General features: G+C 33.0%; 1 protein-coding gene across 10 annotated transcripts in view; it reads right to left on the bottom strand.

Moving 5' to 3' along the window:
* The window catches only part of Msp300 (Muscle-specific protein 300 kDa), a 280,129-nt gene that overhangs the window by 120,882 nt on the left and 132,829 nt on the right, over positions 1-26,418 (bottom strand). For all 10 annotated transcript variants that reach the window (XM_089635781.1, XM_089635784.1, XM_089635785.1 and 7 more), the window contains exons 2-6: positions 7,131-7,192; positions 5,619-5,714; positions 2,947-3,123; positions 524-678; positions 58-334 (exon numbers count right to left, since the gene is read on the bottom strand). In XM_089635781.1, the coding sequence (XP_089491907.1) occupies positions 58-334; positions 524-678; positions 2,947-3,123; positions 5,619-5,714; positions 7,131-7,192 (767 nt within the window). The remainder of the gene's footprint in view (positions 1-57; positions 335-523; positions 679-2,946; positions 3,124-5,618; positions 5,715-7,130; positions 7,193-26,418) is intronic.

Raw genomic sequence — 26,418 nt, 5'->3', positions numbered from 1 at the left:
CATAGCGGAACTAATATATACAAACAAATAATGTGTAAAACCACTGTGCAAACGTACCTTTGGCTCTGGGTATTTGTGCAGGAACTGCGCAACGTAAGTCATGATGGACCTCTCATCAGGTCTTTCCACATCCACGTCCTCAGCGTCCAGCAAGCGGGCGATGCCCAGCTCGCTCTCCGCTAGACTGAAGGCCGTCTCCAGACGCTGTTTGTTGGAGGCGCGCTTCATCGCTGCCGAGTTAATGAGGTTGGCCTTGATGGCGTCTATGATGGCCAAAAAGGCAATACCATCTCGCCAACTCGCGCCAAAGTCGGATACTTCCACTCCAGAATCCCTGAAGAGAAAATGGTCCATTTGAGCACACTTTTAGTTTTTATTAATGAGAGATTCTATACTTTCAAGATTTTGCAACATACTGTGTAACTGTTGTATAAGAAAGATTTAATAGAAAGGGAAATTTAAGATAAGAATTTCAGTAATATTAATTTAGCACATGATGAATTCGATTTAGATATCTACTAACTTTGGCAGCGCGTTAGCAACCCATTGAAGGAGCGTCTTCCTCGCTCCCATCTTCCATCTCTCCTGGCCGCCTCCTGCTGAGGAGCTGGTCTCCAGAGAACTCTGTGATCCTCCCAAATCACCCAAGTACTCCAGAGCTCGACTATTCTCCTCAATCTGGACACATCCAAGGAAGGTTTTAGAAACAATCATTACATAAACATAAACATGTACTATTCATTTAGGTTTTGGTTATCATGTATATGTTTACATTTTTATTAACTTTAATAAAAAAAACAGTATAATAGAAAATTGAGAGAAATAGTTCAGATAAATATTTTTATTAAATAAAATTAATAGAGATATATAGGAAAAGGAGAAAAATATTTAAAAAAAATTAAATTACACTGTGGACAATGTACTGGTAAGTTTCTTGAATAGAACCATAAATAAATTAAAGGTTACTAAGATTACACATCATAATACCTTTGTCTTTGAACATTTCGTTATGTGAATTCCAATTCAAGTTAAGGTAAGAAAGAGTTTAGTCATTTAAACTTTTTTAAACAATCTATTTTGCATAGTGTATATTACAAATTTCAATATCAAATTGATGTTTACAATTATTATTATTATTGTGAAACAACGTGGAATCTTACAATATTCAAATATTTTCTATAACTAAAATATGTTAAATAAAATGTATATATATATGTGTGATCCAACTAACCTCGATCTGTTTCTGAAGTTACAATTTCCATTTACCGATCGAAGCTTGCATAAAAAGGCAGATTAAGTACTTACAAAGTGCAAGAGTGCAAATAAATAGGTAATTATATGGTATTTATAACAATAATCGCAACAATTATAAAAATTCCAACCATACAAAGCTAATGAGTACAATGAAACTCAGGACTGGGTGTGCTGTTACATATTAAATACAAACTAGGTAAAAATGTCTACTGAAATCATTATTACAAAGTTCTTATAAACAGAACAAAATGAGACACAATAACAAGTTCTGTAAATGTTTATTAAGATTTATTTTAGCAAATTATTGATTGAAAGATTGAAAAATACTATTAGAAAATTAAAGAAGAAAATTATTTGATAAATCAAAAATCTCAAGCACATTATTTGAGATCAAATATAAATAATGCATTCAACGGGATTCAAACCCATGCAATCCCTGGTTATTATTTTGCACTGGAGTATTTTAATAACACAATTTAAAGCTTCGTCTGAGCGAAAGGTAAGAAGCTACATATACAAATATTAACATGAAGTAAGCAATTTGAATCTACTTTTATCTGAATCTATTGCTTTTGACGGCAACACAGATTTACCAACTACATACCCAGTACCAAATACTATAAGGTGACAATATAGAATCTGTTTAACCCGTAGGGGCCCGTAAGAATCTTCAATAAATAAAAATACATTTTTGTTAAAGCCAACATGTAGACGTTACCATAATTGATAAAGTCACATTTTTATTTTTTGTCTTTAACTAACCCACTAAAGGTTATACCCAAAGGTGAAATGTATAAGGTCGACACTGCAACTGCAGTGCTTCGTACCGTGCATGGGCACGATTCTTCAACACTGCAAATACAGGGCTCCGACCCCTAAGGGTTAATTTCATTGCATTTTTAAAACTATTATACTAACCAATATTAGAGTAGAGACTGAACTAATACATGAACTAATAAACCATTATGAATTTGTTTAAAGATTTCATTATTTTTAGGACCGATAAACATAATGTTTCATTGTAGAAAATAAACCATTCACAAAGGTTAGGTCAAGTCATGTAAGATAAGGTTATGAATGTTGCAAACATCAAAAAGGAATTTATTTTCTATGTAAAGTACCCTGCAAATCTATCATATTAAGTGAACTTGAAATATTGAGACTAATGTTTCAAGAATGTATAATCTCAAAATGTCTCTCTCACTAAAGACTCATGAACAGTGAACTCAAACATTGTGAAATTTGTACACTACTTGGTGCTGTGAATTTCTAGTTCAATGCGTCTATTTTCAGCTTGCTATATCATTTTTCACATAAACTATGGAGTTTTGGAATACCAATTTAACTGTCAAAAAGTAACACAAGACGCCAAATTGTTTATGCAATATTTTTCAATCGGTCAATAGGATAAAAGAATGCTGGAGTTCAAGTAACTACTAATGCTCATAAAAAAATATCGATTGGTCTGGATACTTTATGAGAAATCTAGAAAAACAGATTTGCAGAGAGAATAGCGGGGAAGTGGAGAATATCTTAAAATCATCACGTAAAAACCCTTCTAACCCGTTAAACAATCTCTCCGTCAAACCGTGATAAATTAAAGACCTGGTTGGTTCGCAGTTGTATTGTCATCCCATAGCATTTGCGCAATATATTGTAAGTGAGCAATATGTATCTGCGAGCGTATATTACCTGAAAGTAGAGAATGATGGTCCATATGAGGCCCAGCACGACTGGCGGTCTCCCGTCCACCAAGTCTGCAGGGTTGATGTTGACCAGCTTGATCCTCTTGCTGGCGAGGAAGCGCAGCGCCGTATTGGCGTTGCTGAGGAAGTGCGGCCTGCGGAGGACCCTGCCCCTCTCCATGGGCTGGAGCAGAAAGAAATGCATCATATGATATAAACAAACATAATAGGAATACACAAATATCGATCATAACAACAAATCCTCTATAATAGTAAGTACTATTTAGAAAGCTATTAGGACTATTAACAGGACACAGGAGATACAAGCAGTAGTTGGCAGAGGAAAGTAAACAATAATTGTTGGAAATGTGAAGAGGATGAAGAAACATTGATTCATCCATAGTGCTTCATGCTCTGCCTTATTGAGAAAAAAGCTCAGATTCCTGGAAAGTCATGTTGTGGACTCAAGAGATATCGCCAAATATGTACCTAGTCACAACCGTTGTATACTTTATTAATCCCTAGGGACTGACAAAAAACTTCAAAAAATAAAAAGCTGAAAAATGTTAAAGCCAACATGTCGACAATATCATCTATATAAATACAAATGTTTGTTTGTTCAAAATATTAAATCTCTGAAAGTTCTTCAATTGCTTTGAAATTTTTACACAACGTTGCATTTGAAAATGCGTGTGTTTTTAATGCTTTTTTTGAAAAACAGTGCCATCTGTTGGACGTAAAAGCAACATGAAAGGCTGAGCCAAAGCAACGCGTGGCGGGGTTACAGCTAGTACTTAATAAATTAACATTTTTATTTTTGTAACCTATTACTAAAGGCAAAATGAATGTACACATTGCAATTGCAGTGCTTAGTACTGCGCGTGGGCACGATTCTTCAGCACTGCAAATTCCGGGGTTCGGCTCCTATGGTTAGTGGGATTAAGTTAAATCAGGGAAATTAGGTAAAACATGGGAGGTAGAGGGCATGCGGCTATGCAGACCGCCTCCACACCAATAATATTCTATGGGTAAACTTTGCATTATCATTAATAACATCATAATCTATAAAAAAGGAGAAGAACATTCTCTATATCTATCTGACCATTACTTCTAGGACTAAATCCCAGAGATTTTGGAGCAGTTTCAATAAAATAGTAGAGTTCAGATGTGTCTTCAGTTGTACTTTATGCCAATATAGAATTGAGTCGTCGAGATGCAAAACGGCAATATTTTTGTAATGATTATAATATTTAAACATTAAACACTGTCTCCTGATTATCTTGGAATCAACAACGGGTTTGGAAGTCGAGAACTCTATAGATGTTTGAGGTATCATTTTTAAATATTTCTCATCTCCATGTTAGCCTTTTGAACTTGTAGCGTGAAGTGTAGATTGTTTAGGGTTCAAAGAAGTGATTTTTTTTACATTAGCTCCACAGGAAAAAAAATTCCATTGGGGTCTATGTCATCTTTGGGGATGCTGTGTAGGGGGTCTTTTTGGAGAAAGGAAGTTCTGGGAAGGAAAAATATATGAGGAGTGGGTGGGTAGGAATATGGGGGTCAATGTGTCCAGGAGTGTGTCCAGAGGGATGGATGCATACGAACATATGCATCCATCCCTCCCACTGCAGTGCTAGCCGATTGATCGCAAGAATTCGGCTGGAGAGGTCAAAAGGTCTCCCCCAACTAGCCTCTTGATCCGACCCACCATTCAATAGATGGGCAAACGCATCCGTCGCCAAGACCTAGACAAACCTCACCCCACGAGCCCGGGCACCCCTGCTAAGTCACCAAACGTAGCAAACTTTTTTGGTTGCCATACAGCAGGGGTGTTGGTTATCCAAAAAATGGTTCCCAGGGAGGCGGTACCTATACCCTCCTCCCAAATGACTTGAGATTTTTTGGGGTAGGTGGAATTTTGTGTCTCGTATTTATAGTAAGTAGGTAATTTGAGTCGGGAGGGTAGGTCAGTGTCGGAGTAAAAAAACAAGCAACAAAAACAACAAGCTTATTAAAATTAGATTAGACGCTCGTACAAATGCCTAGTGTGATTATAACCACAGCGGTGATTCTATTTTCAGGTCTGAAGGTACCTATGTCCAAATAGGATATAATTTTAGTGACGAAAACTTCACTCAGTCAAATTGGTTCCGTTTTAGAAACGATTAACTTGAGTTTTAATATTTATATCATTAATTTTGTGTAACAGAAGTTACAGGGGATTTTATATTATAATATTTGGTTTCGACGTTTGAGCAAACTCAAACTATCAAAACATAAATAAACCACTCACCTGTCAAACTTCAAACTCATTTTACACTTGACATTGACGTTTTTTGTCTTGTTTATTTTTCTGTCTATTCCGTATTTGCATACTTATCAATTTTATTGTGTTAAAAAAATTCCATGCACAACTTCGAGTAGGTACCCACCTACCCACATACTACGTCCAAAAACAAATTATTTTCTTCATGTAAATATATTATTTACGTACCTAATATAAACATCATTCATTTCCTAGTTAATTTGTGTGAATTCTTGTTTGCAAATGTGTTTTACTGCCATAATAATATGATTAACCTAGAAGATGAATATTTTCCCTTTGTTGCGATGTCGACGAAGTAAAAAATATGTATCTACTACGACAGTGAAAAATATTAGTAAGTAAGTAATAATTACCAGTTTCTCTCCAGACAGGATTTCCAATAAAGCGAGAAGTCGTGTGCCATCTCTCAGATCATGGATCAGGTCATCTACTCTTAGCGGTGGAACTCGCTGAAATTTAATAAAAGTTTAAATTATATTATATCACACTGGAGATGAAATATAAATCGCATCTAAGACATTTACATATTCGATAAAAGAATTGGAAAAAATGCATGATTATTAAAATTTAGAAAGTGTTTTTCATCAAAAGTTGTACTTTTTTGTAATAAATTAATTTACAGCTTTACGCTTTATTTTTTTTTTTAAATTATATTTTAACCCATTATTTGGTAATGTGGGCCTCACTGGGTGCTTTCCAGTGCTGAGGCCCCTATTTGATCAGTTGGGCCTCACTGAGTGCTTTACCAGTGCTGAGGCCCCCATTCGATAATTTTGGCCTCACTGGGTGCTTTACCCGTGCTGAGGCACCATTTGATAATGTAGGCCTCACTGGGTGCTAAAAAGCTCTGACCACCAATTCGTGGAAGCTGACGTTGTTATTATCATTTAATGAAATATATCTCTGTTTAGTACATTAAGCGTAGATATTATTAATTTCAATCTTTTTGTTTGAAAATATTTCAAAATTAATAAATAACTTTTTCAGCTAAAAGCTCTAAGTAGTTTATTTATTACCCTAATAAATCTTTGAGAGTAAATGGTTTAATAACATTTAAATAGAGAAAAGGCCTCGAGTGCGAATCCTGATTAGAAACTAACCAATTTCTGTCGTTTTCTATTCCACAGTGTTTGATCAATTAATAAAATATTTTCTTTTAGCAATTTTCATCAAAAATATATTTGATAGCAATTTTATAACGCACCATGCATATTTTTGTTTATTATGTGTGATTTATGTATTTGTAAGATTTCACAGAATTACAAAAACAATCTTGATGCCAGCAAACGTAATGAATGTCTGCAAAACACTTTTTTTAATCACTAAAGGCAATAAATAGTTGCGACTCTCAAACGAAAATTTGAAAAAGAAAAATCAGAAAAGATTCGTGACATTGTGACCACTGAGCTAATTCGACTCTATTCCCTTCCTTTTTACTGTCTGATATCTGTATGTATAAACGCAAGATTCTTCCCAAACTAAATGCAATCCTAGACTTGTCGAAAAGTCAATTCAAAAATAAAATAAAAATGTTGGTAGTTAGTTAGTCGAAATTACAGAAGGGGTAGGGTCGTCAATTGTAATTGCAGTAGTAGAGCATGCGACCGAATCTTTTTCTGGTTTTTGAGTTTCAAATATTCTTTTGAATACTGCTAATATTGTCTTCAATGATCAAATATTGAAATCAAAGTTATTAAAAAATATATAAAAACGAGTATTTTTCATTTATGTGTTTTTTGTATTGTCAGAAATATCAATTATTTTCCCCTGAAGATTGTATTTTTCCAGAAGTACTTATTCTTTTGAAAGTATGTTGGATAAGAACACTTTGTTAGATAATATAATATTATTTGAATACCACCTACCTTAGAGAGATGGGAGTTGATCCAATTTACGAAAGTTTTCTTTTGTACGCGTTCTTGCTCATCTGTAACAAATTAAAATAATACATTATTAATGAGTTGCCAACAAGATCGATTTTTGAGGGGACTAAAAAAAATATCATGGAAAACAGGCTGAGTAGGTGAACCTACACAGTTTAGTAAATATTCGGATAAATAATAACTAACGGCAATAATAACTGGTCAAATTGAAACATTCAAAAGTTTAAGAACGGATATTTTTCTAAACTTTAAACTAAGGACGGGTTGTTTTACAGAATTTGAATAATTCATCAATTTTCAAAGCTGATTTTAAAGTTCTGTGAAGGTTATATTCAACTTCTGTTATTATTTCAGTTTTTTGAAACAACTGGTCAGTAATGATATAATGACATTGAATAGAACCTTAACAGAACTATAAAATCAACATTGAAATTTGACGAATTGTTTAAATTTTTTGAAGCAATCCGTATTTATTTTTACATTTGAATTTTACATTGCGCTTGATGCATTTATTTTGTATGAACACAGCGTGGCTAGAGAGGTATGGTGCTATAGAGTGAAATTCCTATTTTAAAACATCGTAGCTAGAGGCAGTGCCGGCTCGTGACTTTTGGATGTTCTAGAGTGGTAATATTACGAAAAATGGGAGTATTGATTTTTAATTTTTTTCGTATGATTTTTTGCATAAAAATTTCAGGAAATTTCAGTTTGGCATTTCCTGAAAATCTTCATACAAAAATCAAATTATCGAAAAAAAATAAAAAATCGTTTTCAGCTACAACAACATCAATAATGCCATTTTTTGTAATATTAGCACTCTAGAACATCCAAAAGACACGAGCCGCCACTGGCTAGAGGTATAGTGCTCTTGAATGAAATTCCTAAAACAGCGTAGCTAGAGGTATGGTGCTATTGAATGAAATTCCAAAAACATCGTAGCTAGAGGCTAGAGGTATAGTGCTCTTGAATGAAATTCCTAAAACAGCGTAGCTAGAGGTATGGTGCTATTGAATGAAATTCCAAAAACATCGTAGCTAGAGGCTAGAGGTACAGTGCTCTTGAATGAAATTCCTAAAACAGCGTAGCTAGAGGTATGGTGCTATTGAATGAAATTCCAAAAACATCGTAGCTAGAGGCTAGAGGTACAGTGCTCTTGAATGAAATTCCTAAAACAGCGTAGCTAGAGGCTAGAGGTATAGTGCTCTTGAATGAAATTCCTAAAACAGCGTAGCTAGAGGTATGGTGCTATTGAATGAAATTCCAAAAACATCGTAGCTAGAGGCTAGAGGTACAGTGCTCTTGAATGAAATTCCTAAAACATCGTAGCTAGAGGCTAGAGGTATAGTGCCCTTGAATGAAATTCCTAAAACAGCGTAGCTAGAGGTATGGTGCTATTGAATGAAATTCCAAAAACATCGTAGCTAGAGGCTAGAGGTATAGTGCTCTTGAATGAAATTCCTAAAACAGCGTAGCTAGAGGTATGGTGCTATTTAAGGAAATTCCTAAAACAGGGGATATATTTAATTACTCTTTAAATAATCTTAAAGCTTTAATGTAAAACTATTTTCTCAAATTTTAAGAATATCACAATAAGAAATCTTATTATTCATTTATTTAATAATAATTAATAAAGAATCTGTCGTAGTGAAATAAAAATAAATATCAACTCATGTGAAATTCCTTCGTTAATTACATAAATTATATTACGTCGCCCACAGAGCTTTACAAAAGGACTTCCTGCTAATAACGGACACTCCCATAATGTGTGCATGGTAAAAGTGTGACCTTCATTTTTTTTAATAAATGTAATTACACACGCATTCCATAGAATAAACATAAAAAAGAAGGATTAAAATTGAACAAAATGTTTGTACCTATATTCAGTTATTCATAGTTTTACACTCTATTTCAAACTACAAATAAAACATTAGGTACCAGTGGCGTGTGGTCCACAAAAGCTAAAAAGCCTACACTTGAAATTACATTTAGTAAAATTTTATAAGAAGACGCTATACGCGTAAAGCTTTTTATGGGGGTGGATAACGTGGTGAATAATCCCATATATACATGTCACACCAGACAGGAGATGTGTTATATGTATGGGCGTCGGCGTCGCCTAGATGATATGCAGTGAGCTGCTAGCCAGGCGATATTTGAAAAGGATGTAACTCCACTCCTGCCTACGGGGGTCAGATAAATTTGGGAGCTGCCGTGGTCGCGCGGCTGTCAGCTGTCAGCTGTCAATTTGACATATCCCGTACAAAGAAATTATATACTGCGACAGCCCCCTTATTGATCTGTCCCCCTCTCCTGCCGCAGGGAGAGGAATATTATAATATCTTCGTGTGCAACATATTATAATCCGTATAGGCCATGCAGAAAAAACGCTTGATGCGTATAGCGTGGTCTGACACAGACATGAAAGAACCACATGTTTCTGATTAAAAAGGATTTTTCCATAAATTTAGTCAGAAACTTGTACTCTCATTTATTCAGTTGGCCGCTACTAATTATTAGTGTTTATTAGTCTTTATGACAAATAATAACGCCATTTTAAAATATTCAATCAGAAATATTATTCATACCTTATCTTTATACACTACCAAAGCCTACATTTGATCATAGAGTAAATGCACGCCACTGGTAGGTACGTAATTAAGAATGAACAATTTAATTTTACACAATATTGGTAAAACTAGGTACATACCTAAACTCTATAAATTTGTTATAGTAAAGCTATGATACAGTAACACAACACGGCACATAAATGAAATAATAACAGCATTATTTACTTGCTTAAAGACTAAAGAGAGATACATTTTAGTTACTTATATTCAAGGTTTCTTTAAAACCTAAACAATGTCGACTGTTTGCACGAAGTTTAGGCACGCCCATGCGATAATATTTTAAATAGCGTTCAAATCTCAAAGGTCCTTCGACAGTTTTAAATGAATGATTTTACAGAATAAGCGAGACTAATCTTGTTCAATAACACGACTTATAATGCATTAGCACAGTGATACTCTATTTACACAAGATATTCGTACTGCTCGCATGACATCATCGTTTTAACAACATTGACACTTACTGGCCAGAGTCATTCATTTTATATTGATTGATATTTTTAATAGTAAAAAATATGTGTCCAAAACACATTCATAATACGTACATAAAATATGTGTCCAAAACGCAGTCAAAATACGTTGGTAAATTATGTGTCCAAAACACAGTCATAATACGTTGATAAAAAATAACGATCGATTTGATTCTTTTCACGATGTATTTGTTCTATTTTTCTTTCAGAAATTAGTTTTTCAATATCCGTAATAAAAACCGGAAAATGCTTACAAATTACTCAAGTATTGAATCATTGTTCATTTTTATTAATTTTCTAAGAACTATGAACACGAACAATGTGATTTTTTACGACGGACGATCGGACTTTGAAAATCGTAAAATGAATATTATCATGAATGACATTCCTGCACGTAGAAACGAGTGGATACCTACATAATGTGATTCTGCCTAACTAAATAAGTAGCTAATTATTTTTAGTAAAGTAATAATCGCCAGACACAAAATTGACAGCCATATTAATATTAATATGTAACTATACATTCTTTCTTTGTACGCTTAAAATACACACCCTAGAAAATAGAAGAAAAATAAATTACTACACTGTATTATATACAATTATTCATTCCAAGCTAAACCGTTGTGAACTCCTGCATCAGTACCAACCAGGTAAAACATATCATACTATAACAATAATTCCGGGTCTAAATAACACACACACGCACCTATTTCTCGACTTCATTCACTTGGAAACAAATTCGCCTCAAATATCAACATATTTAATGTAAATTTATATATACCTAAGACATACCTGAATAATGTTTTTTATGTAGAATTATATTATTATTTAGGAACATCGCGTCGGAGTGATTACATTTTTTTCTTCATATTCTTATTATTGTAAAATACCATAAATTACGAATTTTCAACCTGTAGTGTTATTTTATATTATTTTTACGCTATCTTCAGTTTTAAAACTGGTTTATTTATTTCTCTCTTTTCTTGTATTATGTACATTTAAATGGAAAATTATATGTTCTATGTACCATGTATCACGTTCATTTATTAAGTTTTGTTGTTGTTGTTATTTAAACATTAAAAAACTTCTGTTGTCTCTGTATTTATGCAGTAAATCTTGTAAAAAATATATATTATGTAAAAGCCCATCAGGGCGTTTACATAATATATATTTTTAAATAAATATATTACGTATAAATAAATATATTACAAACGAAAAAAGCTCTGAAGACACCCAACCGACATACACTGTTGTTATGATCATTGCCCTTGAGGTGATTTCTCACGAAAACGGCGCTATATAAATTAGCCAAATATTATTATTAAATATTATTGATTGAAAATCAAAGTATCATAAAACACACAATGGACTGAAACTATTGAATTAATTAAGACAGCTCATAAAATATCCCAACTAATTGTCACCATATCCCAATAGACTAAAACTATAAAATTAATGGAAAAGCTCTAAAAATATTCTAACCAAATATCATCAAATGCCCACTAAATTAGGCTTCTGAATTCTGAATACACTCATAGCTTCTTTAATTCATGAAATATCAACCCAACTGCAAACGAAATTTCTACATGAAGGAAATAAAACTCTCATCATATCTCAACTCAATAAGGTCGTTGATTTAATCCCATGGATTATGCGGAAAGTGCTCCCACGTAGAACTACACTTTTAAGTGCTATTCAGAACCTCATATTTGAGTTTCATATTTTTAGGTCTATCTTGTTTGAATTGTAAGCTTCGGTAAACTTGCAAATAAAACATTGTTGTCGATTTTAACGTTCTAGAATTCTAGGGTTGAACCGAACACGTAATTGTACGGAGATAATATTAATAATATATATTCTTGTGTTAGGATAAAACTCCAAGGGAGGAAAATACATATCTAAAATTATTCGAGGGGGAAATTACACAAGGAATAAAATTTTACAGATGGAAAATACGAGTATCATGAGCGGGAATAATGCAGTCATTCAAAAGATCTAACGTGTTTAAAAGTTAGAGTTATAAATTTTGATGGTTCAATTTGAGGATACTTTTATCATTAAGTTGACACTACAAAGGGATAAATATCGTTTTACCGGCTCCATTTATCTAAGTTAAGTTTTCTATTTTATAAACATAAAGATTGCCATGTTTCATTTGAAAACACGTGATTTTTAATTGTGTCTAATTTGTTCCAGCAGATGCTGATGAGTATTTTTTCCATGTGAAATTTTCTATAATAATTAATCAAATATAATTTCATACCGGAAATTTAACCATGTAACCCGATATTCGGTGAGTTTCAAGTACTGGATATGTGCGCTATTTGGTGCGAATACGATATGTAGGTAACTGCATCACGTTCATGGTTCACAATATTAGATTGGGATATGGACGTTCCCTGTTCCAGGAGGCATCGGTTAGATACGCGGAAACTTTGTAAATCGAAACGTTCATCAAAGTCAAATCAGACGTCACGCCATTGGGAAATCAGCCTGTCTAAACAACAAACTATGCAGGCGGGATGGTAATTAATCGATTTGCATTCAAACGATGCAATTTTCGACCTAATTTTTTGACAGTTTTGTACATTCGTTGAAAAAGTTTTAATGCAAACTTTTATTTTCATCGGTTTAATTGGGAATGTGTAAATTTGAAGAACGGTCTAGAGGCAGCCAAAACTTTGGGTTATGAATGTCTTTGTTGGAGCAATTTTCTACCTGAGTTATCTAATAGAGCTTTGAAATGTCCTTACAGGTGTGAGCAACTAAGAAAAGATTCCATATTATTCGTGCATATTTTTCAATAATTAAATAAGGAAAAGGAGTGCTGTGGCCCGGGCGAATAGCCGGGTACCAGTCCATCGTAATAATTATTAATGCGACATACGACTCGACGAGGGGGTTTGCTCGACGCTCACATTTTAGTTATTTCTAATGAACGTATTACTAAAATTCCAAAAGTTTCTAAAGGAATCCCTACACATGTAAGTTATTTATATTTAATAGTAATAAAAATAGGACCTTACTATTAAATTATTTCATTTAATACGTTTTGAAAATTTTATGAAAGGTTTTTCAAGTATAAAATTAGCGGTGAGCACCAGATTTTATTTTTCTAGGCGATGAATTAGTCACTTCTCGAGGGATCCCTCTAGAAAAATTTGAGATTTTGGTAATACGTAAATCAAAAATAGTTAAAATAAACCCCACAGAAAGATCGATGTACTATGCCTGCTAGGGCAAAGTCGACCGTAGGTCCGCAAATTACACCGGGCAGTGCGCCGAATATTGTTTTTACACGTGTTCATCACTTATGTCGTTAAGATTGCCACTTTATTTTAGAGATTTGATGGGGCAAATTCAACTGCAGGTATGTCCAATTCACAGGGCCACGCATCGCACATTTTTATGCACAGCTGCTTCACTTACGTCGTTAATATTCTGGGTTTATTTTAGGGTATTGTCTCGTCTTAACGTATATCGTTTAGTAAATACTTTAGAACGTGGATCAACTGGAATTTAAATGAAAGGTTTCAATGATTTTATTTACCAAAAATAAAACAATTTCTTCTGTTTATTTTCACCAAATTAAAAAAAAAACACTGTATTAGTGAACATAGCCAAAGATTGAATGTCTCCGCTAACGGTTACTGAAATAAAAAGCTCACAATAATACAAATGTGGGTGGAGGGACTTTCTGATATAAAAGCTCAGTAAATAAAATGAGTTTTCTTACTATACAGGGTGTATCGGCACTAACCCGACAAACTTTAACCAGCTATTCCTTAGCACATTTGGAGTAAAAAATGTTATGGGCACTTTGCTGTCCGGTAGCATTTTTTTTTCAATTAAAAACAAAAAAAAATTAAATTTCCACACTACATCACTGTCATTGGCATTGCGTTTCGTGTTCAACAGCTGTTATAAGCAAGTATGTCAAAAAGGGTATTCGCTCTTTCGCACACACTAAATAATAATAGTTAAAAATGAAACGAATGGTGCCGTGCTATTTCGTTGTGACTGTAAACGTGCGCCAATATAGGTGCACACGTGCATTATTCAACGGAATTCGAATAAAATATTTGCCAGATGGGTTTTCAAACTTTGTCAAAGGGTAAAACAGTGGTGACATGTGGTGAAAATATGAATAATATTTTTTTTATTAAAAAAAAACGTTACCGGACAGCAAAGTGCACATAAGATTTTTTACTCCAAATATGCTAAGGAATAGCTGGTTAAAGTTTGTCGGGTACGTGCCGATACACCCTGTATATAAGCGATCAATGATATGTTATTATAAATAAACAAGGCAAAAGTTTTAATATATGTTTAGACCTGATAAAACGAATTTGGAAATGCCTTGAATTTAATAAACCTTCATAGGAACAAAATTTCGCCAGAGTATTTCCTTTTAAAATAAATGATAATTATTTACGGCCTTATACATAATCGGTTCCGAATTATGTTCAATATCTGGCTATCGGCGGCCGCACGCGATCTTGAAGATGTTCGCGCATGGCAACCAATCGGCAAAGGGAGGCTCGTGCTTACACTACTCCTTCCCTTCCTGGGTAGTGACGTCACCGGGTGACACGCACGTGACGCGTGGCCACGTGGAGCAATCAATAGCGGCCATCATACCAATCATTCCGGAACTTCTACCTGCCTCCAATAAGGCTCTATCTAAGGAAGTAGGAGTTGATGGGGAAGAAAGACTCCGGGAAAAATGACATTTATCATGGAAATTTATTTTTGCTTCGTATACAAATAATAGTGTTTCGTGAAGGGACTGCTAACAAAACTCGATAATTATATTTACTGACTTACATCAAATACTAGTAGTTTTCAAAATAAAATTAAAATCATGAAATCTTTCTTCTTATTGAACAAGTGAAAATACTGAATAAAATGACACTATTCGCTAAATATAGTTGACAGAAAACGCCGTAAATTTCATCGCCAGAGGAACACGTCAACAATGTTCTATTTTATAGATATTATTATAGGTATTATATATCTACACATTATTACGTACAATAATATGTATTAAATTATAGCTAATTATCTTATATATCTGCTATAAAAAAGAGGCGGTATCCCTAATAACAGGTTCAGACATTTCAATTTTAGTTGATCAACTTTTATTGAACGATAAAATTTTTAACAAAAATTTATTAACTTTGTTGAAAGATAGTTCACAATAAGCTTTCAAACATCTTTCAAGTGTCGAGTTGATCAATTAAATTGAAACGTCTGAACCCGCTATCACAGGTTATTAGCGTCAGAAGCAATTATTTTTCCTGACTCATCTTCTTAAGCCGAGGGTAAAAAGTAGATCAAAGTGAATTAATCATTGACCTAATTAATGCGTTTGCGAGAAAACGACCGGTTTCAAACAATAGATATCTTGTGGAACGAATCGGCCTAGACGCCCCCCGCTGGGAAACTTATTGTATCCTTCCGGGCCAGTCTACCCCCTTTTCTACTTGACTCCATATACCATCTAGCACCCACCACCTCCCCCCCGTTCTTACTACCCTGCGGCGGCATCCTGCGGTCGGAAAATTCTGTAAATAGGGTAGTAGTGTACGACTGAATTATTACCGCATAATTTATTTTAATTGCTAAGAAGTTCTTTAGAGTGGAAGGGTGACGAAGAATTGTAAATTACGCAGATGAAATGACCGCTGAGTCATGCGTTTTAAGAGGTACTGCGTAGAAAAGCAATTGTACGGAAAACTGTAATAGAAAGAAAGATGTAGGAATATGCCAGTCACATAATGCATAGTTATACAAGTTACCAATTTTAGGTATATGCCAGTAACATAATGAAGAGATATACAAGTTTCCAATTGTAGGTATATGCCAGTAACATAATGGATATATATACAAGTTACCGATTGTAGGTATATGCCAGTAAGATAATGCATAAATATACAAGTTACCAACTGTAGGTATTTGCCAGTAACATATTACATAGATATTCAAGTTACCGACTGTAGGTATATGCCAGTAACATAATGCATAGATATGCAAGTTACCAATTTCTTACTATTTTTAGTTTGTCACTGATATTTTTGATATATTGATGCAAGTGATTAAATAGATATTATTTATAGGGAAGTCAAATTTTTCTAAAAGATTTATGTAAATATTTTACAACACTTCTCGTACATCAACTAACATGTAAATATTAATCATAAAATGGTTTTTGTAAACATGTTATCAACAACAAGTCAACGTCATTTGCATCCGGTAATCCATTAAAGCCTGCATTTATCTTGAACTATTTAATTATAAGCCACAGCTATAAATACACTATCCCATGGTTCACCAATCTTTACAGATCAATTTCACAACCAAACTGACATAACCTACATTTGATAAAATTTGACATAAAAAACATTTTCAATATATTTTCTGTGCTACGGAAATTTTCCACTAAAAAAATAAAGGATAATATAAAATATTTTTTGCTGTTTTTATAAGGAAGTAGGATTGCTAGCTGAAGTCTAACATCACTGCACTTCCTAAAAATAGTAAATTAATCTTCCGTAAGAGTCGGATAATTTTAGTTTAAATGTTTCCTTAAAACTTCAAAATAAAACAAATAATTAAACTGCGGTGATAAATATAATTTTACGTTAATTTATAAATAAGAACACGCAAACAAAAACACGAGCTTTGAAACGATAACTAAATGGTAACATGAACAAGTTATAAAAGCTTGGCGATATTTACATACCTACTACCTATTCTTTGTTTGGGTACAAATACAATAATTAAGTCCCATAGTACCTTATATCGAACATGTCTTGTTCGAAATCAGGTACAATCGGAATTTTTCGTTGAATATCTATTGAATTTCGTTGAATATTGTTTTGAAGATTTGAATGCAGTGCAAGTGTTTTGTTATAATGTATTTTGTTTATTTTAGCGTTATTTTAAATTATTTATTTTGAATTCAATATTATATTTTTTGTCAATTTGTTTTCATTGTTGGATATAGAAAATTGAATTCCGAATACAAAAACAAACAAAAAAATCTGATAATAGAACCAACCATCTGGGGGACTGATTTTCTTTCTCTTTCCAGCTCTCCTATAATAATTCCCAAAAAATATTCAAAGTGTTCATCTCTTTAAAATCGGATTTATTTGGTTAAACGCGACGTTCGTTATAATCTACGTAACATTAATATGAAAAGATTGTTTTGTCCTTTAAAAAGCTCAAAATTATTTAACATCATTTAATTAACACCAATCTATGAACACGTAAATTGTAACGAAGGTCGCATTTAACCTTGAGTATAAAATCGCTTAATTGTCGATTTACATAAATATAATGTTAAAATCTATTGAAATAGCAACGAACTCATACATGAACAAAAAAAAATCAAACGCCTACAAAATATAATTTATCTTGTTTCCGTATTAACAAAAATAAACTGAATGACATCATATTATTATGTCAAATAATCAAAGTATGACGTGTGTTAAAGTCACATCTAAAAAAATGATATCTCCTATTTGGATTTGATTGTAAAGGTAATAAAAATAATTAACATTCAGAAACCGGCATAGTAACTTGATATTGAAAAGGTTGACCTATTTAGTTTTGCCGAACGATATTATTTCAGGAATTTGTCTTAAATTTCTTATTCACGATACGTTTTATATGCATAAGGAATCCCTTTTATTTTGTTTTACATACATATTGATGTATATTATTAAAATTATATTCTTTCAGAAACGATTCACAAGACAGCAATCAAAATATAATAGCATATGATCACGAAAAAGGGGCACGGATGTAATTTATGGACGTATAGCGGCATTTCATAGTTTTATTTATTGTAATAATACTGAAATGTTTTATTGAAAACTCATCCGTTAAAATTTACGATCTGAAATTTCGAAATACTGAAATGAAAATCTTAACTCAATATATGGCAAAAATTATTCCACCGTTTTAAGAAATAAATGTCTACTGATTTTACATTTTTTGTGCTGCGCTTGGATTGCAAAATCGGTCAACAGGTTTGCTGGTTGAAATGGGTTACCAATTTAACGATTCATTTGTTGGAAAAAAACTATTTTTTTAACGGCATTCCTTTGGCATCGATAAATCTACACTTTTATTTGCATAAAAAAAATCATAGTGTTCGTGCGAATGCATAGTGTAAAGAGAAATATAATACGACCACAGACATAATATGTCTATGAATACGACAAATGTTATAGGAATTGAAATCGAAAACAAATTATACTTTACTTCGTCGTAAGCAAGGTAAATAGTTGGGAAAAGGGACTGAGTATTTTAATATAACAAATCTTTCATTTCGTACAAGTTAGAAGGGGACATAAAATTGTCATATTAAAAACCTGTCTTATCTCACCAAATAATGATACTATCGAATTGGGAGTGATCTCATTCGATTTGCAGAGCAAGCAGGAAGGTTTATTGCACAAACAGTAGATCTATAATACAAGTATAAGGGTATTTCATCGTATGTAGGTACGTATATAGTTTGTGATAACTGCATGCAGATAATATGCAATTAAGCCTGAAATATCTTCAGATTCGGAAATGTACATCATTGAACACTAACCATTTTACAAAAGCTTCCATTAGTAAGTATACAATATATATCAATAATTGATTTTATTTTTAAATGATTTCACTTTAAAATAATTATTAACAAATTAAAACATTACCCCTTTACTTATAAACGCGGTGTATATAAGGTCGGAACAGTAAAAAGCTTGACTCATTACCCATGGCGTTTGTATGGTTAACTCTTGACATGCCAAACAAAACGTTTGTAACCATGTGGGTCTACCGACGACCCTATGATTTTTCTGTCTTACCAGCTTTTAAACTGTAGAAATCCCAATTATTCAGTCAATTAATAGTATTAACTTATGTATTTGCGCAGGAATACGTAAAATACTAAAATGATATGTCAAGAATTAAAGCTAAAATAAAGACTATAGTAGTTTTGAGTACCACCCAATCCCTCTTACTTGGATGCGGGATAGTTAAAAATGCCCAAAACCAAGCATAAGATCGGCTTTACTATGCCAAAATCAAACCGGCGTATAAGAATCTAAATACGGAAGTGTTTAGATTGTAGATAGTAGATACCGGCTAAACCAGGGGTGTCAAACTGGATATTCTTAAGGGCCGTTTATAACATTTGGCGTGTGTAAGCGGGCCGGACTCAATATTTAAAAAATAAAACCCAAACTTAATTGTTAAAATCTTTATTTAGTTAGATACCTATTTATTATAAATTCAGTAAGTTAAAAAGAAGGGTAAAAATTATCTTGAGCCGGACACCTGACTTCTCTTGTTTTTGACAAGTTCATTGATGTCGGGTGTCATATTCTTCGTAGTTACTTTTAGAATCGATTGGAGATTTTCATCCGTAAGCCATGAGCGATGTTTGTTTTTATTTATTTTCATAACGGAAAACATCTGCTCGCATAAATACGTACTACCAAACATACACAGGATACGTGCCGCATGATTTTTTATACTTGGATAATTATTCAAACTCTTGAAATATTGTGTATAAAATGTAGTAACATTAACTTCCTTAAATTTATCCTTTACAATGCTGTCGCATTGGAGATCTATCAATTCCATTTGCAAATGAATTGGTGCTGAAATTACACTGTAAATCAATCGCTTGCAATTTTAAACACGCGTAGGCATCGACTGTCCTCTGAATATCTAAAATTTACAATGAAAGAGTGCGGTTCTGTCCTCCGCGACATAATATTGTCACGTGGTAGCGAGCCGTAATGATGGGACCTGAGTGCCGCATACGGCTCGCGGGCCGTATTGATAGGGTCCGAGGGCCGCATGCGGCCCGCGGGCCGTATCTTTGACACCCCTGGGCTAAACGAAAGAAAATTTAATCGACTTATTGATACCTAATTGAAATCTTTGTTGTGCCTAACGACGAGCAATAATTATTATATTTTCATGTTTTCGCTATTAAATCTTGAGTCATATTAGTACTCAAATGTTTACAAGTTAGTGTGAGAATTACGTGAAATATTCCTCGTGAACTTATCAATTAGTTACCTACCTAAATTTTCTTTATAACAATGAGTAATAAACAAAACCAAGTAGGGTGACGTGTGCATGCTATGCAAAAAAAACTGCGCGCCGACTCCGACCAAACAATTATTTTTAAGTGATACTAAACCAAACTTCCATCTTCCCTGAGGTAAATGTTGTGAAGGGGGAAGGGTTTGAAAATAAAATAAAAAAACTAGAGAAGACGGAGCCACTAAGCAAAGTTAAATCCATTTCAAGCAACGATTCGTTTCTGAATGGTAGTCGCTCGCTCACAAAGCTATACTAGAGTATCTTCCAATCGGTTACAAAGATACATCTAACGCAATAAAAAGCAACCCGTAAAAAAAACTTTTTTTTTACTAAACATAATACATCTATTTTTAAATGTCTACTATGTAAAACTGTAAAAACATTTTTTTTTGATTCGAAGTTTTGAAACTTCCTACCCGGGAACTCGGGTCGACAACTCTACCCACCTTGCCAAATGCCGATCGGGTAGGACCAAAATTTATTTCGCATATTAACTACCTACTGTAATATCATCCGATTTCAGAGAAATTCGTATATGTCCGCACGTGTGTGCGTGATTACCACCAAAATGAGGTCCATTAAAGAATGTATCGTTATTGAGTTTCAGATCGATCGGATGTCGGGAAGTCAGTTAATTTCCGCTTCCAAGATTTGCATTGAATCATTACCTAAAACAAAAGAGAAAATCAAATAGATTTTTTTTAAATGCCCACAACTAATTGTAAAAATTTATGTTGTTATTAATATTTATTCTCATCATAAAGTGAATCATACCATGCTCTCAACTAAATTTTAAATAATATTATTAACGCATTCCATGCGTAGTTCTCTCTTAACCATTGAGACTTTGGGTTTTAAAACGTTAGTACGGAAATCGTTGCAAATTGGTTTAGGTACGTATAATCCTATTATAAGGAAATGGTGAACGAGTAATTTAAATGCAAATTGATTTTATTACATGGTAGAGAGTTGGCTAAAAGAAAACAATGCCTGTGGCGGAACCGGTAAAATGCGTACCTACCTAGTGATTGTAAACTTTAATGTTTTCTTCATTATCTAATCTACTCGCTTTAAGTTTGATCGAGGCATTGCACACGATCAACAGATAATAGGATTACTCAAATCAGATCTTTTTAGTTAATCAACATTTCATAAATTTCTTCAAAATCTCCTTAGGGGTCTCGGAACAAAAACCTTCCGTCCGTATCTGAATATTATACAATATCAAGATTGTACACTGTCAAGGAGGAACGGAAGGAAATAAATACGATCCATCTACATAATTTCCAGTTGATTTAAAGATGTAACACAGAAAACTTCAACAAAGGAAGACAGAAAATTCTTCGTGGTAAAATAAAATTGATTGAACAGCAAAAAATCACAGTAACTTCCCACCAGGCTTCTTTAAAAAAAAGAAGGACAAACATTGCAGGGTTACGAATAACCTGACAATATTCTAAAATCCCCTACTATCATCAAAGTAAGCGAAAAATGTTGCTTCTATCGTGGTGGGGGATTTAGGCCAGCCGAGGAATTGAACTCAGGTGGGAACCAAACGTGATGACACCTCAGTATAGTCACTAAGCGGTCAAAGGCTGTGTTCTAATAGATTTTTTAAAGCCACCATAATATAATATAGCAAAATAATCAAATATCTTATATAAAATTTTATTTTGTTTGTAGATTCGCATCGATAACTTGAAAAAAAACCTCCATTTCAATCATTTACAATGGACTTTTTTCAGCAATTTTACTCGTTATCAAAAAAGAATTGAGTAAAAATATCAAAGATGGAAATGGAAGTGGATTGAAGGAAAATAAAAATAGATAATACTATTCGCCGACAACAAAATAAGATATTTTATTATTTAGAAATGATAAATATGAAAATAGAGGAAAAAACTGAATTGAATGTGGATTAGGAGGAAATGTTAACCTTTTTGGGAAAATATTAGATAAATATGAATAGCTGGCAACACAGAGAGATACGAGAAAGGGGAGATTTCTAACTACAAATAGACAGAGACGGAATTGAAAGTAGATTTATTGAAAAACCTTGAAAATATATTTAACTTCAGATAAAATATATTTAGCTTCAGATAAAATATATTTAACTTCAGATAAAATATATTTAACTTTAGATAAAATATATTTAACTTCAGATAAAATATGTTTAACTTTAGATAATATCATATTTTTATGATCAAAAAGTCGTGAAAATTATGCACGCATCATTTTAACCGCATTAAATGAATAATCACATTTGTTGTTTTGGATTTGCCTGTCTATGTACGTCCAATAATATCGCATTTCACGTACCGCCGAATTATTGAAAAAAAACATCGAATAGATTCCTACCGGTGGAAAAGATTCGAACAATGGAAATATTAAATATATTTATTAGTGACAAGATGTATCGAATGGTAATAATAGTATCGACTCAAAACCGCATTCCTTCTGTTCCACTGCGACTAGGTGGCCAATAAAAAAATAACTGAATCGAATTTTAACATCGGTTTTTGTTACTTATTTTTCATTACATGGCGCATTTTTGCGAAAGACGTACCTAGTGTGTATTCCAATCAAAAAAAGTTATTTGAAAATAAAATTTTACAGGCTGATATTGAAAAAAAAATCATGCTCTTAAACATTTTTCACCTTCCTAAAAACTTCGTAATTTTTTTTTGGTTTAACGTGAAAAGAACTAAAGACATGAAGATTGAACAGATCACCGGCTATTAAAATAACGCTCTAATAAACGGAAAATTCTGAAAATGAAAGCTTCAATTTGTGAACAAATACCTACGTATTTTTTGCTGGGTAATTAGTCCATCTTATATAATTTATATGAATGTTCATATATTTGCTTTGCAAAAAAACAATTCTTTAGAGATGTTACTAAGAAAAAACATGATAAGAATCCCATATTTTTGCTACGTTCAAAAATACCCAGCTACAGAAATAATGTAGATTAATTAGATTGGATAGCCTAAAAAACTGAACTGCTAAATATAGTTTTGTGGTATATTTATTATCTATCCTTTGACCGTGTTGTTGTGCTGTGTATGTGTGTGTATTCCAGTTCTATGTTGTTCGAGATCAAACAAAGCGACGACTTGTAGTGTCTGTCAGTGTGAACGAACCTTATCGGATATTTTCTATTATTAATTTTATTTACTCATATTAATCAGTTAATTAGGAGCAATTTACAAACAATGTCAATAATTAAGATAGAACCCGAATGAAACTAACACTTGGGTACATTAATTACTTCTCACAAAGTAACCGCGCAAGGAACCTTTTTTTATAAATACATCTATTGGAATTTCGATTTTGTTTTCTTGAATGAATAAATGAATGAATGAAAGAATAAGTATTGGAATTTCGATTTTGTTTTCTTGAATGAATGAATGAATAAATTAATGAATGAAAGAATGAATAAATGAATGAATGAATGAATGAATGAATGAATGAATGAATGAATGAATGAATGAATGAATGAATGAATTAATTAATTAATGAATTAACGCGCGCCCAACATTTGTACACGGTTGACATTTGTCACATGAGAACGGGTCGCTTCTACGATTCGTTCTTGAGTTCAACAGCTCGGCTGTGGAACGAACTGCCGGCCTCTGTGTTTCCTCCCTCCTACAACATGGGACTCTTCAAGACCCATGTTCACTCCTTCCTCTCCACAAAAAGACCCTCCACACAGCATCCCCAAAGATGACATAGGCCCTGAGGGAAATTATTTTCTTCAGGGCCTCCTGTGTGGAGTAAATATTAAAAAAAAATGAATGAATGAATAGGAATCGTGAAAGTGAAAATAAACCCACTTCCCGATATCCGATCGAGCTCAAACTTGGTAGATAGACTCGTTGCCATGACAATATGCATTCTATCAACTTTTGTTGGCACTCACGCACACACATTTTTCAAATGGATGAAAATATATAAAATTACAGCAATTAATATACGAAATAAATCTCGGTTCCATCCTATTAGGATAGTAAGTGATTTTATTAATGATAAAATCATGAATTTATATTCATGATTTTACATGCCTATAAATATTGTACGACTCACTCATCCAATAATACCCTCGAAGCCTACTGTGTAGCGTTATTACAAAAAAAAACGATTTTTAATTCCACAGTACGTGTGGTTTATGTATTTCATGCAAATGTGTATTTTATTAAAAGAATTTGAAAAAAATACTACTTGAAACCTACTTGACTATCGCATTTAAATTGTTTCCATTCATTGACTCATGATGTTGATCTTTAAACGCGTCGTCTGTCCACTTTTACAATTATCATTAATCCGTTTTTTTTCCTAAATTTATTTTAAAACTGTCGTCATTTTCGCCATTATGAACTCATAGTTGTCATGAATGAATACTTACCAGTAAACAACTACCATATACCATCATATTTTAATAAAGCTATTTAATTTTAAATTTCTTTAAGAGCACGTTCTCATATACAAATATTTCATAATAAATATTACTAATAACGTCTCGTGTTAAATTGTGTTCACGATGGTTATGTACTGTACCATTGTTCTAAACACGTTCAAGGTACTTTTATTAACTAGAATAATACATATTAGATTCATGCCTAATATGTATTATTCACAACACATAAATTTCTCAAAACAATATTAACGCAAAATGGTAATAACCCAACTTTCACAATAATTATTATTCGTAACAATTTTATTGACTGAGCGTAGCGGTTTTAACTCGACCATTTTGCATTACGTCTGTCTGTAAATTTGTTTGTATGTTCCGAATCAAAGCGGTAACAGTTTAAAATGTATAGTAAAGATTCTTTTTTTCAAATGTGAAATTGTCGTGTTTATTTGGACTTGCTTATCAGCATTTTTTCAATATGATGGTACCTACTTACCTGCCTGAGGAAAATTTGAAAAAAGAATTACCGTTATTAAGATAGTGACGATTCTTTGGAAATTTTGCATGAACATTCCTTATTCGAAATAAAAAGTTTTATATAAAATATTATGGTTTAATAGATAGGTGTTTAGGTACCTGCCTACTTACAAATCTTATGATTTCAAAGGAAATTTTGGGTTTTATTTATTGAATAAGATAAGCATACGCTTTTTGGGCGCGAGGTCTACTGTTCACAAAACTACTAGTCTAATATGTAACAGTCAACAGTAAAAAAAATTCGAACTAGTTTTAGGATTGTATTTCAAAACGGAATGTAAATAATATACCTGTCTTATTCAGAATTCGATTCACCTTACTGTGGACATGTTCTACTATTCTATAAGATCTGAGATAAGCAGATTGCAGAAGTTCACACCGCATAGAACCTTGGTATTAAATAATGACAGAGTCCATTCGAGGTCTCAGACATCGTTATGGTTAATTCGGTTAAGACCAAAGTTAACCAACGACCTATTGCCGATATATATAATGTACATAAAACGCGCAAGATTGGTCTTAGCGGTACAAAAAATTACATTTTTGGAATGTTCACTGCAAGACTATCATTAGTTTAAATTTTTTTTTTTTTTTTGAAAACCGCAATTTTTCCCAACTGTCAGTGAGTCTATAGCATCCTGAATCAGGGTATTTTTTTTGAGGCTGAAATTAGTGGGGAGGGGAAGGATATGGGGAGGATGAAGGTTGGGAAGTACCTGGCTATTCAGATCTGGTCACCAAACACGGCCAAAGCCATTTCAAGCAAAGTTTCAATTCTGAATGGTGGTCTTATACCAGGCCGATACTGAGAGTATTTTCCACTCTAGAACTACTACAATATATTTTTTAAATGAGCAATTTGAGAAATAACAAATTATCAAAAAAAATTACTTGCGCACGCCAGGATTCGAACCCGAAACTTCCAGGTTGCTAGTCGAGAGCCTAATCCTCGACCACGGAGGCCGCTTTGCTCAGAATAACACTGTTTAAAAATAAACAAATTAAAAATAATGTCGTTAAAATAAATTAAAATTTCACAGCTCCAGAAATGACGTTGATAAATAATAATTGAGAGTTGAGAAAATACTGTACACATTGTA

The sequence above is a fragment of the Hesperophylax consimilis genome, chromosome 9, assembly GCF_061612785.1.
Source record: "Hesperophylax consimilis isolate HC1 chromosome 9, BYU_Hcon_1.0, whole genome shotgun sequence".
Classification (NCBI taxonomy): Eukaryota; Metazoa; Arthropoda; class Insecta; order Trichoptera; family Limnephilidae; genus Hesperophylax; species Hesperophylax consimilis.
Note: the sequence above shows the minus strand (reverse complement) of the source record. Positions and strands in the feature narration are given on the sequence as shown.